We start from the raw sequence: 12,811 nt of genomic DNA on the forward strand, positions 1-12,811 counted from the left end.
CGAAGGATGAAAGGTGACCTGATAATAGTGTATAATGAAGGATGAGAGGTGACCTGATAGAGATGTATAATGAAGAATGAGAGGTGACCTGATATAGATGTATAATGAAGGATGAGAGGTGACCCGATAATGGTGTATAATGAAGGATCAGAGGTGACCTAATAGAGATGTATAAAGAAGGATCAGAGGTGACCTAATAGAGATGTATAAAGAAGGATCAGAGGTGACCTGATAATGGTGTATAACGAAGGATTAGAGGTGACCTGATAACGGTGTATAACGAAGTATTAGAGGTGACCTGATAGAGATGTATAATGAAGGATGAGAGGTGACCTGATAGAGATGTATAACGAAGGCTGAGAGGTGATCTGATAGAGATGTATAATGAAGGATGAGTGGTGACCTGATAGAGATGTATAACGAAGGCTGAGAGGTGATCTGATAGAGATGTATAATGAAGGATGAGAGGTGACCTGATAGAGATGTATAATGAAGAATGAGAGGTGACCTGATATAGATGTATAATGAAGGATGAGAGGTGACCTGATAGAGATGTATAATGAAGGATGAGAGGTGACCTGATAGAGATGTATAACGAAGGATGAGAGGTGACCTGATAGAGATGTATAATGAAGGATGAGAGGTATCCCGATAATGGTGTATAACGAAGGATGAGAGGTGACCTGATAGAGATGTATAACGAAGGATGAGAGCTGACCTGATAGAGATGTATAATGAGGGATGAGAGGTGACCTGATAGAGATGTATAACGAAGGATGAGAGGTGACCTGATAATGGAATATAACGATGGATGAGAGGTGACCTGATAGAGATGTATATTGAAGGATGAGAGGTGACCTGATAATGGTGTATAACGAAGGATGAGAGGTGACCTGATAATGGAATATAACGATGGATGAGAGGTGACCTGATAGAGATGTATAATGAAGGATGAGAGGTGACCTGATAGAGATGTATAACGAAGGATGAGAGGTGACCTGATAGAGATGTATAATGAGGGATGAGAGGTGACCTGATAATGGTGTATAACGAAGGATGAGAGGTGACCCGATAGAGATGTAGAACGAAGGATGAGAGGTGACCTGATAGAGATGTATAATGAAGGATGAGAGGTGACCCGATAATGGTTTATAACGAAGGATGAGAGGTGACCTGATAGAGATGTATAAGGAAGGATGAGAGGTGACCTGATAGAGATGTATTATGAAGGATGAGTGGTGACCCGATAATGATGTATAACGAAGGATGAGAGGTGACCCGATAATGGTGTATAACGAAGGATGAGAGGTGACCTGATAATGATGTATAATGAAGGATGAGAGGTGACCTAATAGAAATGTATAATGAAGGATGAGAGGTGACCTAATAGAAATGTATAATGAAGGATGAGAGGTGACCTGATAATGGTGTATAATGAAGGATGAGAGGTGACCTGATAGAGATGTATAATGAAGGATGAGAGGTGACCTGATAGAGATGTATAACGAAGGATGAGAGGTGACCTGATAGAGATGTATAACGAAGAATGAGAGGTGACCTGATAATGGAGTATAAGGATGGATGAGAGGTGACCTGATAGAGATGTATAAGGAAGGATGAGAGGTGACCTGATAATGGTGTATAACGAAGGATGAGAGGTGACCTGATAATGGTGTATAACGAAGGATGAGAGGTGACCTGATAATAGTGTATAATGAAGGATGAGAGGTGACCCGATAATGGAGTATAAGGATGGATGAGAGGTGACCTGATAGAGATGTATAATGAAGGATGAGAGGTGACCTAATAGAAATGTATAATGAAGGATGAGAGGTGACCTGATAATGGTGTATAATGAAGGATGAGAGGTGACCTGATAGAGATGTATAATGAAGGATGAGAGGTGACCTGATAGAGATGTATAACGAAGGATGAGAGGTGACCTGATAGAGATGTATAACGAAGAATGAGAGGTGACCTGATAATGGTGTATAATGAAGGATGAGAGGTGACCTGATAGAGATGTATAATGAAGGATTAGAGGTGACCCGATAATGGAGTATAAGGATGGATGAGAGGTGACCTGATAGAGATGTATAATGAAGGATGAGAGGTGACCTGATAATGGTGTATAACGAAGGATGAGAGGTGACCTGATAATGGTGTATAACGAAGGATGAGAGGTGACCTGATAATAGTGTATAATGAAGGATGAGAGGTGACCCGATAATGGAGTATAAGGATGGATGAGAGGTGACCTGATAGAGATGTATAATGAAGGATGAGAGGTGACCTGATATAGATGTATAATGAAGGATGAGAGGTGACCCGATAATGGTGTATAATGAAGGATCAGAGGTGACCTAATAGAGATGTATAAAGAAGGATCAGAGGTGACCTGATAATGGTGTATAACGAAGGATTAGAGGTGACCTGATAACGGTGTATAACGAAGTATTAGAGGTGACCTGATAGAGATGTATAATGAAGGATGAGAGGTGACCTGATAGAGATGTATAATGAAGGATGAGAGGTGTCCTGATAGAGATGTATAACGAAGGATGAGAGGTGACCTGATAGAGATGTATAACGAAGGATGAGAGGTGACCTGATAGAGATGTATAATGAAGGATGAGAGGTGTCCTGATAGAGATGTATAATGAAGGATGAGAGGTGACCTGATAGAGATGTATAATGATGAGAGGTGACCTGATAGAGATGTATAATGAAGGATGAGAGTTGACTTGATAATGGTGTATAATGAAGGATGAGAGGTGACCCGATAGAGATGTATAACGAAGGATGAGAGGTGACCCGATAGAGATGTATAATGAAGGATGAGAGTTGACTTGATAATGGTGTATAATGAAGGATGAGAGGTGACCCGATAGAGATGTATAACGAAGGATGAGAGGTGACCCGATAGAGATGTATAATGAAGGATCAGAGGTGACCTAATAGAGATGTATAAAGAAGGATCAGAGGTGACCTGATAATGGTGTATAACGAAGGATTAGAGGTGACCTGATAATGGTGTATAACGAAGGATTAGAGGTGACCTGATAGAGATGTATAATGAAGGATGAGAGGTGACCTGATAGAGATGAATAATGAAGGATGAGAGGTGTCCTGATAGAGATGTATAACGAAGGATGAGAGGTGACCTGATAGAGATGTATAATGAAGGATGAGAGGTGTCCTGATAGAGATGTATAATGAAGGATGAGAGGTGACCTGATAGAGATGTATAATGAAGGATGAGAGGTGACCTGATAGAGATGTATAATGAAGGATGAGAGTTGACTTGATAATGGTGTATAACGAAGGATGAGAGGTGACCCGATAGAGATGCATTGATTGTGTGGATAGTCAGAAGCTTTTTCCCAGGGCTGAATTGGCTGCCACAAGAGGGCACAGGTTTAAGGTGCTGGGGAGTAGGTACAGAGGAGATGTCAGGGGTAAGTTTTTTAGGCAGAGAGTGGTGAGTGCGTGGAATGGGCTGCTGGCGCGGTGGTGAAGGCGGATACAATAGGGTTTTTTAAGAGACTTCTGCATAGGTACATGGAGCTTAGAAAAATAGAGGGCTATGGGTAACCCTAGTAATTTCTAAGGTAGGGAAATGTTTGGCACAACTTCGTGGGCCGAAGGGCCTGTATTGTGCAGTAGGTTTTCTATGTTTCTACAGAGATACCTCAGCACACAAGGAAAAGGAACTTAACTGAAACTACTTTGAAATTGTCCATTATGTAAATGATAAACAACACTGTCCTGAAACATTTCACTTATGTAATCTGCAATGGACATTTTTCATTTTATAGTGTTTGCTGAATTTGAAACATTAGGCCTAATGCAATTCAGTTATCTCATTATTGCTCTATTAATGAAACATCTTTGGGGTACTTAAGTTTCATTTTCCAATCCTTTATCATATGCTCTAGCTTCTGCTTTACTTCCATCCCCTGCACTTTCTACATACTCCTGGATTTCTACAGTATTGATTGCTGGTATTAGCTCCCTTTTTGCCTCATCTGAAGTGCCTTTCCAGAATTGAATTACCATCAGTATTCTACAAAAATATACTTTGCTCTGAACACCAGGAGCTCTCTGAATCCCTCCCTTCCTCTCATTGTATACCTTCAAGTAGTAGTTTCCAATCCACTTTTTCAAGTCACTTCAGTAAATATGGCCTTCCCCAAATTGAACACATACTATTTTTAACCCATTGCATAATCAGAAATAGTTTAATGTTCCATGAACAATCAGGAGTAAACATGTTTAATTGTAATTAATTTTAAATTGTAAATAAGTGACAGGAGAGATGTAGATTGTAGAAACTTTTAGATTTCTGGACTAGAGTCCAGAGACAGAAACAGAAAATGTTGGAAACATTCAGCAGATTGGCAGCATCTGTAGAGAGGTCTTTACTCAGAAATGCAAATTCAATTCCAGTGAAGGGTCTTCAACTTGAAATGTGAACTCAATCTTTCCACAGCACACTGCCGAGCACACTGAATAATTCCACCATTGATTGTTTTTTATTTCAGATTTCCAGTGTTGGCAGTGTTTTTGATTCTCATCCAAACACCTAAACAACTACCTGGAGACAAATCTTACTATCATTTATGTCCTATACTTAAATAAACCTTTTAAAAAACTGGCACCGATTATAAACCACTGTAAAAGCTTATGTCCTTCAGACATGCAGCGTTATTGGGTCTGAACAAATAAAGAAAAATGAAAAAGCTCGAGAAAGGATAGAGAAAATGGCAAGTGAGCTGCAAATCAAATTATGAATTGTTGGGAGATGGGATGCTTGAGGTCACATTTAAAAAATCAAAAATCAGGATTTAACAAAAAAGAATTTTCTTCCAGGTTGGGCAGTAACAGTACAGCTAAGTTGAATGGTCACTGAAACAAGCTGAAGAAATGTGTAACTTAAACATCTTGGAAGTAGAACTTTTTTTGAGTGCAACACATGATCAGGGCAGAAAGTGGAATAAAAACAAATTGTCTTTCACCTCTCAGACTTTGATGTTTAGACTGACCATACACATTTTTAGTATACCCTTTGTCACAGAAATTTTAAATATACCGCCTCTACCATTAACAGAAGCTGTATCCTTTTTATCTGAGCAAGTAGACAAGGCAACAATGAAAGATTAAAAGCAAAGTTTATGTTGGTTACAGTGCAAGCAATTACTTAATCTGACAGGAGACTGATTTCATAATTTATTTGCCAATTCAACAGTGTGAGCACAACTTTCAAGGTTCCAAACTCTTCTTTCAAATCTATTCTTGCACACCGGTTAAGACACAACTTCTTTACTAACATTTTTTTCAAAGGCTGTTTTGTAAAGTGTTGCAATATTTATTAATGTACAGGATTTCAGGAGTATGGTACAGTTAATTCCAGGACTTATTTCTCCAGGCTTACTACTATTTCTTTACCTCTATCTGCACTGGTTAGATCTACCAAACATGGCACCTCTTCTTGGTTTATGGAGACAAGTAATCTAAAGCACAATTTCCCAGGCAATATTAGGCTAACTTGGATTGATTTATTATTGTCACATATACCAAAATTCAGTGAAAAACTTGGTTTTGTAGGCCACCATACATAGCATTTCAAAACACAAGTTCTCTGTTTTAATGTTAAATGTATTGATCAAATAGCTTTAAGCTTATTTTTTTCATCTCCAAACACCAAGATATTTTCCAAACACAAAGTATACTGCAGATGCTGTGGTCAAATCAACACATACAAACAAGCTGGATGAACTCAGCAGGTCGGGTAGCATCCGTTGAAATGAGCAGTCAACATTTTGGGCCGAGACCCTTCGTCAGGACTGAAGAAGGAGGGGGCGGGGGCCCCATAAAGAAGGTGGGGGGAGGGTGGAAAACCAGTCAGAGGAAAGCACTATGGGTAGTAGAAGAAGGCAGAGTCATGAGAGAGGTGATAGGCAGCTAGAAGAGAGAGTGAAAGTGGGATCGGGGAAGGGGGAGGGAAGGCATTACCGGAAGTTGGAGAATTCAATGTTCATACCAAGAGGATGGAGACTACCCAGACCGTATATGAGGTGTTGCTCCTCCAACCTGAGTTTGGCAAAAGGTATTTTCCTTAATCCTACCCTCCAAGCCCTTCTCACGTCCTCTTCTAGCTTCCTAAGTCCATTCATAATTTCCTTCCTGGCTACCTCATAACTCTCTTGAGAGCTGCCTGATCCTTGTTTCCTGAACCTTAAGTAAGTTTCTTTCTTCCTCTTGACGGGATGTCTCACATCTCTTGTCAACCATGTTTCTTCACCCGACCATCCTCTCCCTGGGACAAACTTATCGAGAACCCCATGCAACCCCAAACAACCTCCACATTTCCATTATGCATTTCTCTAAATACTTCTGTTCCCAACTTCTGCTCTCAGGTTCCTCCCTAACAGCATCACAAATCAGACTCCTCCAATTAAATACTTTCCCATACCATCTACTCCCATCCCTCTCCAAGGCTATGGCAAAATTCAAGGTGATGTGGTCCCTGTCTCCAACTCAGTACTTCCTTTTGCAACTGGATCCTTGACTTCCTGACCAATAGTTTGCAATCAGTCAGGATAGGCAGTAACAACTCTGTTACAATTACCCTCAACACTGGTGCCCCATGAAGCTGCATTCTCAACTCTACTCACTGAGCACTCTCTACCGAGTGGCCAGATTCTGCTCCATCTCCATCTACAAGTTTTCACCGTAGTGGGTGAAATCTTAAAAAACGATTACTTGGAGTACAGGAAGGAGATAGAGAGCTTAGTGATATGACAACCCTTCCCTCAATGTCAGCAAAACTAAGAGTTGACTTCAGGAAGCGGGGCACTGCATACACTCCTGTCTACATCAATGGTACTGTGAATGAGCATATTGGAGCTTCAAGTTCCTAGGAGTAAACATCCCCAATAGACTGTGATGGTTCAACCATATAGTCAAGAAAACTCACCAGTGCCTCAGGATGCTAAAGAAATTTTCTATTCCCTTTGAGCCTCACCAATTCTAATTTTGTACCATAGAAAGCATCCTATTCAGAAGCATTAAAACTTGGTATGGCAAATGCACTGCCCAAGACTACAAGAAACTGCGAAGAGTCATGGACATAACTCAGCACATTACAGAAGCCAACCTCCATGGACTCTGGCTACACTACTCACTGCCTCAGTAATTCAGCCAATATTATCAAAGTCCTCACACACATTCTTTCATATTGCCCTTCTCATCAGAGAGAGTTACAGAAGCCTGAAAGCATATACCACCAAATTCAGGACCAGCTTCTATCCTGCTGACATAAGACAACTGAATAGTATAATACTATTGACTTCACTGTCAACCTTGTCATAGTGTTGTACCTTATTCTCTGCCGGCACTGCACTGTACTGTCTCTGTATCTGTAACAGCAATCTGCATTTGGTCACTGTTTTCCTTTCTACTACCTCAATGTACTGATGATAAAATAATTTGTATGCAGAACATGCAAAACGAGCTTTTTCAATGTACCTCGATACGTGACAATAATGAACCAATTTACCAAGTATTGCTGACGTATACACTCACATACAATGAATCTTTGCAATTTATAGCTTCTTCATTGAATTCACTGCATTATTGGGTAGATTAAACCAAAAACATTATGCAAATGCAATTTTTTTTCCTTTGACTTACAAGAAAGGATGTGGAAAATATTATTAAATTATTGTAAGCATACAGACTGTGAAAGTAGAAAATGTGCCCAAAACTGTAACCATCATGAACTTTAACTTGGAAAAGAACGTGAAACATTAAATTAATATTTAACAGATTCCCTAATATAAACTAAACATCATTCTTATCCTAATCAATAAAAAGAGATACAATTTGATGATGCTTTGAGCCCACACCAGCAATAAAGATTTTATACAGAAAATATTTACTAGTTCAAGCCCCTTTAGCATAATGTACAGACTGGGTAACAAAACACTCACAGTGGTTCCTTCTGCAATACCTTTCCCTACTATATCCAGTGCATGGCAAACCTTGGATATATTAATTCTCTTTAAACCATACTTCCCTGTTATTGTTTTTGCTTAATGCTTAATTTCTGCAGATGAACTTAGAATTCTGCAAGGCAAGGATGATATTACACTTTCAAATATGATCCAGTTTAATTTCACAACTAAAAACCACTTTATAATAATGGATGGTGTTTTCAACACGACAAACTAGCTGAAGAAAAAATACAGAAGTGTAACTGCAGACAAAGATTGATGGAAGGCAGATGTGGACCATGTCAGCAGACTGGAGATGTACCAGTAGAAGCATTAATCAACACCATTTCTTGCTCTTGATGTACTGCAGAAATAAACAGAGGAAAAGATCAAAACAGTAAGATTACAATTCATTAATGCACAAATTAGAATAAACTAGTCACACAACAAAACATAAAATTTACTTGAGGATAGCTCCTACACAAATAAATATGTATTATGTATTCAGCAACTTCTAACCCAAAGTTATAAGCATAATTTGTAAGGACTTGTTAAGACCTTGTGATCACGGGAATAGTTTAGCACTACCTTGCAGGGTCCTTTACATTGTAAATTTTGAGATGCAAACAACTAGGGTGGGACTAGAAGTAGAGGTCATGGGTTAAGGGTGAAAGGTGAAATATTTAAGGGGAATTTAAGGAGAAACTTCTTCACTCAGAGGGCTTTGAGAGTTTGTTATGAGCTGCCAGCATAAGTGGTGCAAGAAAGCTTGGTTTCAAAGTTTAAGAAAAGCTTAGATAGGTACATGGAAGGAAAGGGTAAGGAGGGCTAAGGTCCGGGTGCAGGTCAACTGGACTCAGCAATTTAAATGGTCCAGATCAGACTAGATGGGCCAAAGGGCCTGATTCTATATGATTTATGCTACATGTAATAGCATGGAAGTCATAGAATTGAACAGCACAGAAAAAAGGCCTTCCAGTTCAACTTGCCATGTCAACCAAGTTATCTACCTGAGCTTGTTTCATTTGCCTATGCTTAGCCCATATTCTTCTAAGGCAGGGGGTCCCAACCTGGGCTCCATGGGCCCTCTGTTTAATGGTATTGCTCCATGACATAAAAAAGATTGAGAACCCCTGCTCTAGACCTGTACCTGTTTCCATGTAGCTGTTCAAACATCTTTTAAACATCATAATTGTATCCACCTCTAAAGCTTCCTCTGGTAGCTTGTTTCAGATAATCCTCAGCCTGTATATGAAAAACTTTAAGTCCTTTTAAATCTTTCCCCTCTGATTTAAACCTATTCCCTTTAGTTTCAGACTCCCCTAGCCTGGGGCAAAAAAAAAACTGTGACCATTCACCTTAACTCTACCCCTAATGATTTTATATGCCTTTATAAAGTCATCCCTCAGCCAACTATGCTCCAAGAATTAAAAAAAAGTTTCTCTTTATATTTATTTTGAGGTACTTCTGCTTTCTGCCCTGCCCAATTACACTACGTGACCAATTAACCTACAAACCCATATTTCATTGGAGTGTGGGAGGAAACCAGAGCACCCAGAGGAAATGCACGTGGTCAGAGGGCAAACATACAAACAGCGCTAGGAATTGAACCCTGATTGCTGGCATTGTACACTAATCACTATGACACCGTGCCTCCCACAACTCAAGTCCTTCAGTCACATCCTTGTGAATCTTCCTAGCTTAATGACATCATTCCTATAGATGGGTGATCAGAACTTCACACAATACTCCAAATGTAGTCTCACCAATAGCTTGCACAGCTGTGACATGACTTCCCAACTTCCACATTCAGTGCCCTAACTGAAGGCCAGTGTGCCAAGTGCTTTCTTCACCACCCTTCTGCCAGTGTCTCTACCTTCTACCTGTAGTATTATATACCATGTCTTTCAGTTCCACAACACTTTCCAGGCCCTGCAATTTACTGTGAAAGTCCTGCCCTTGGTTTAGCTTATTGCTCTTATTTGTCTCAGTTAAATTCCATCTGCTATTCTCTGGCCCACTTCCCCAACAGAACAAGAAAAACCAACAACTGCTCCATTTGGTACAAATGTAAACAGCTACAATCTGTGCAGAGAAGCAGTGACTTTAAAACTTACAAGGAATGTCTATGAAATTATTGGTTAAATTTAAAAAAAGTAAAAAGAACTTAAGATGTGGGTCAGGATTTAAATTCCTACCATGACACAGATCAGATTATGACAGTAATTCTCAGCTGATCAGCTCTCCATTCAGTCTCTGGCTCCTCCGCAAGTAAGTTTTTTGCGAATGCAGTGTACATAAGAGGCTTTCTCGAGTCCCTCAGTGACATATGGTTCCAGCACAGTTTCAGCTCTCAAGTGTTAATTAAAGTTCTTGGCACAAAGATCCAGTTTATCACTGGTCCCTTGTCCTCGTGTCTTCTGCTACTGTGTTCTCACCACTAATAAATGCAACCTATCTCATTATAGCACTGCTACTTCTGCCATTTAAAGGCTACAATTTCTTTCTGTGGTATAACTCACTGATTTCCAGCACAAAAAAAAATCAGCATCACAAAGCTGCGTTCATTAGCAAATAGAGCATAAAACTGGGTGATTTGTCCGTTATGTTGGGCGTCCATTACGTATTCTAACTGGTTGCATCCATGTCTGGTATGGAGGGGCCATTGCACAGCTTAAAAAAAAGTTGTAAACCCAGCCATCTCCATCATAGACACTAGCCTCCTCAGCACCATGGCATTGATCATTAAGTACCCTCATCACCAGGGCCACACCCTCATTGCTACAATCTAGGAGGTGGTATAAGCCTGAAGACATGCACTCAATGTTTCAGGAACTGCTTCTTCCTGTTCGACATCAGATTTCCGAATGGACATTATCTCATTATTTTTTTCCACTCCTTTTGCAATAATTATTTAATTTAACTTTTAAAATATATACCATACTTCTTATTGTAATTTATAGCTTTTTTATTATGATGTATTGCAATGTACTGCTGCCGAGGACAACATTTCACCACATATGGCCAGCAATATTAAACCTGATTCTGATTCTAGCATACAATTCTTTGTTCCTCTCACCATCATCATAGTATTACTCCAATTTTATTCAGCTGTTACATTTTGACAATATACTCTTCAAAAGTTGTGCTATCTCTGCTCTGAGGCAAATCAAGATATTGAACAAATCAAGTATTAATCTCATCTTGGGCAAGCACATATCAAAATTGAGCAAAGCAACATTCACCAACCTTTATGGAGTTAAAGGGAAGCTCAATTCCTAATACAATGAGGTATTTAACAGTTACACTCCTCTGAATGAGATCAATATACCCCTGTTAGAACTCCATGACGTTGGCTAGTCAGGCAGTCTATGATCTCCATGCTCCATGCTGTCCAACAATGATACCATGTGTAGACAACAGTTTTGAGCACAGGAAGGTCACTGAAAATACAAGGGTGAAACAATATTCATTTTCCGGATCTGGGAGTTGTCAGCATTTGTTGCACAGCCTAGCTATCATATCACATTCCCTGAACATGAAAAGTTTGCAGTGTGATTAAAATTCTCAGAACATTAATGAGATGATAATATTCCACAAGCAATAATAAGTAAGTAGAAGTTATTTTTGGTGGTTGTTTAGTCTTGACTAAGGGGCAGAATAAAGTCAAGCTTTCATATATGTCATTGAACCCATTCAGGAAATTCATCTGTCCCATCAAGTTTATCCAGTTCTCATCAATTCCATCACCCCATTCACTCCATTGTTCCTCTTACTCTCATCAGCTTCCCAATTTGCCTGTCACAAAGGGTTGATTTGTAATGGTCAATTAACCTATCAACATGTACATATTTGGGATGTGGAAGGAAACTGGAGCACCAACTTGGTTACAGGGAGAACATGCAAACTTCAGAGAGAGGGAGGACTGAACCCAAAGTAGGTTGCATCTTCAATGTTCATCACCTCAAGAGTTGCTGCACCAATGGCTGGCCAAATATAAGAACAGAATGGATCTACAGTGTTTGAATTTAAGGGGATAGCAGAAATGTTTACCTTGGCCCAGTAATGTAAGGCATTGAGTACAGTTTCAGAATATGTGATAAGCTATATAGGATAAAAGCAAGCAGCAGTATAACTATATAACAAGTACAGCACAGAAACAGGCCATCTTGGCCCTTCTCGTGCCGAACGCTTACTCTCACAGTGTTGACACACTATGGAATTCTCTACTGAACACGGCTTGGGGACTCAGTCATTGAATTTATTTAGAATGTAATCCCAAAGATTTCTGGATATTAAGAGAGCAAAAAAAAATAAAGAGGAAAGTGCAAGAAATGGAGCAAGAGGTGTATGATCAGCTAAGATCTTGTTGAGTGGCACAACAAGTTCAAACAGCAGCCAGCCTCCACCTACTCCTAATTCTAATGTCAGATTTAATGTTCTCACTGACCTCGTCCTGGCACCATCAGTACCAAGATGCTAAATCATTCAAATTCTGAGTAGATTTCAAACCTGGGCATCCATGAGACACTGTGACCTCTCTAACGGTACAGGCTGCCTGCTTTCTCACTACACCATTATAGAGTAAAGCCAGGGTTTACTAGGGTGTGGAGAAAGGCATGCTAAGCGCAGCTTCAGGCACATCTAAAAACTGCAACACTTAAGTGCATTCATCTGAAACATGCAACTGACATAAATAATCCACTGGAAGCTAGGGATAGTTAATATGTTAACATGAACTAAATCTGCATTTAAAAACCCAGATATAACCAGCAAGCATGATTACCATAATAACTCATTTAGCTCATTTGTGT

General features: G+C 39.6%; 1 protein-coding gene across 3 annotated transcripts in view; it reads right to left on the reverse strand.

Annotated features, from left to right (window-relative positions):
* Positions 1 to 12,811, reverse strand: part of LOC132395815 (protein CASP-like) — a 739,549-nt gene that overhangs the window by 110,079 nt on the left and 616,659 nt on the right. Inside the window, exon 24 of one of the 3 annotated variants that reach the window (XR_009512755.1) lies at positions 8,269 to 8,361. The exons of 1 other annotated variant lie outside the window; for it this stretch is intronic. Coding sequence is in view for 1 of the 2 variants with exons in the window: in XM_059972897.1 (XP_059828880.1) it covers positions 8,331 to 8,361 (31 nt within the window). In the remaining variant the exon portion in view is untranslated. The remainder of the gene's footprint in view (positions 1 to 8,268; positions 8,362 to 12,811) is intronic. One more of the 3 variants, XM_059972897.1, reaches the window with a different exon arrangement.

Source organism: Hypanus sabinus, chromosome 6 (genome assembly GCF_030144855.1).
Source record: "Hypanus sabinus isolate sHypSab1 chromosome 6, sHypSab1.hap1, whole genome shotgun sequence".
NCBI lineage: Eukaryota > Metazoa > Chordata > Chondrichthyes > Myliobatiformes > Dasyatidae > Hypanus > Hypanus sabinus.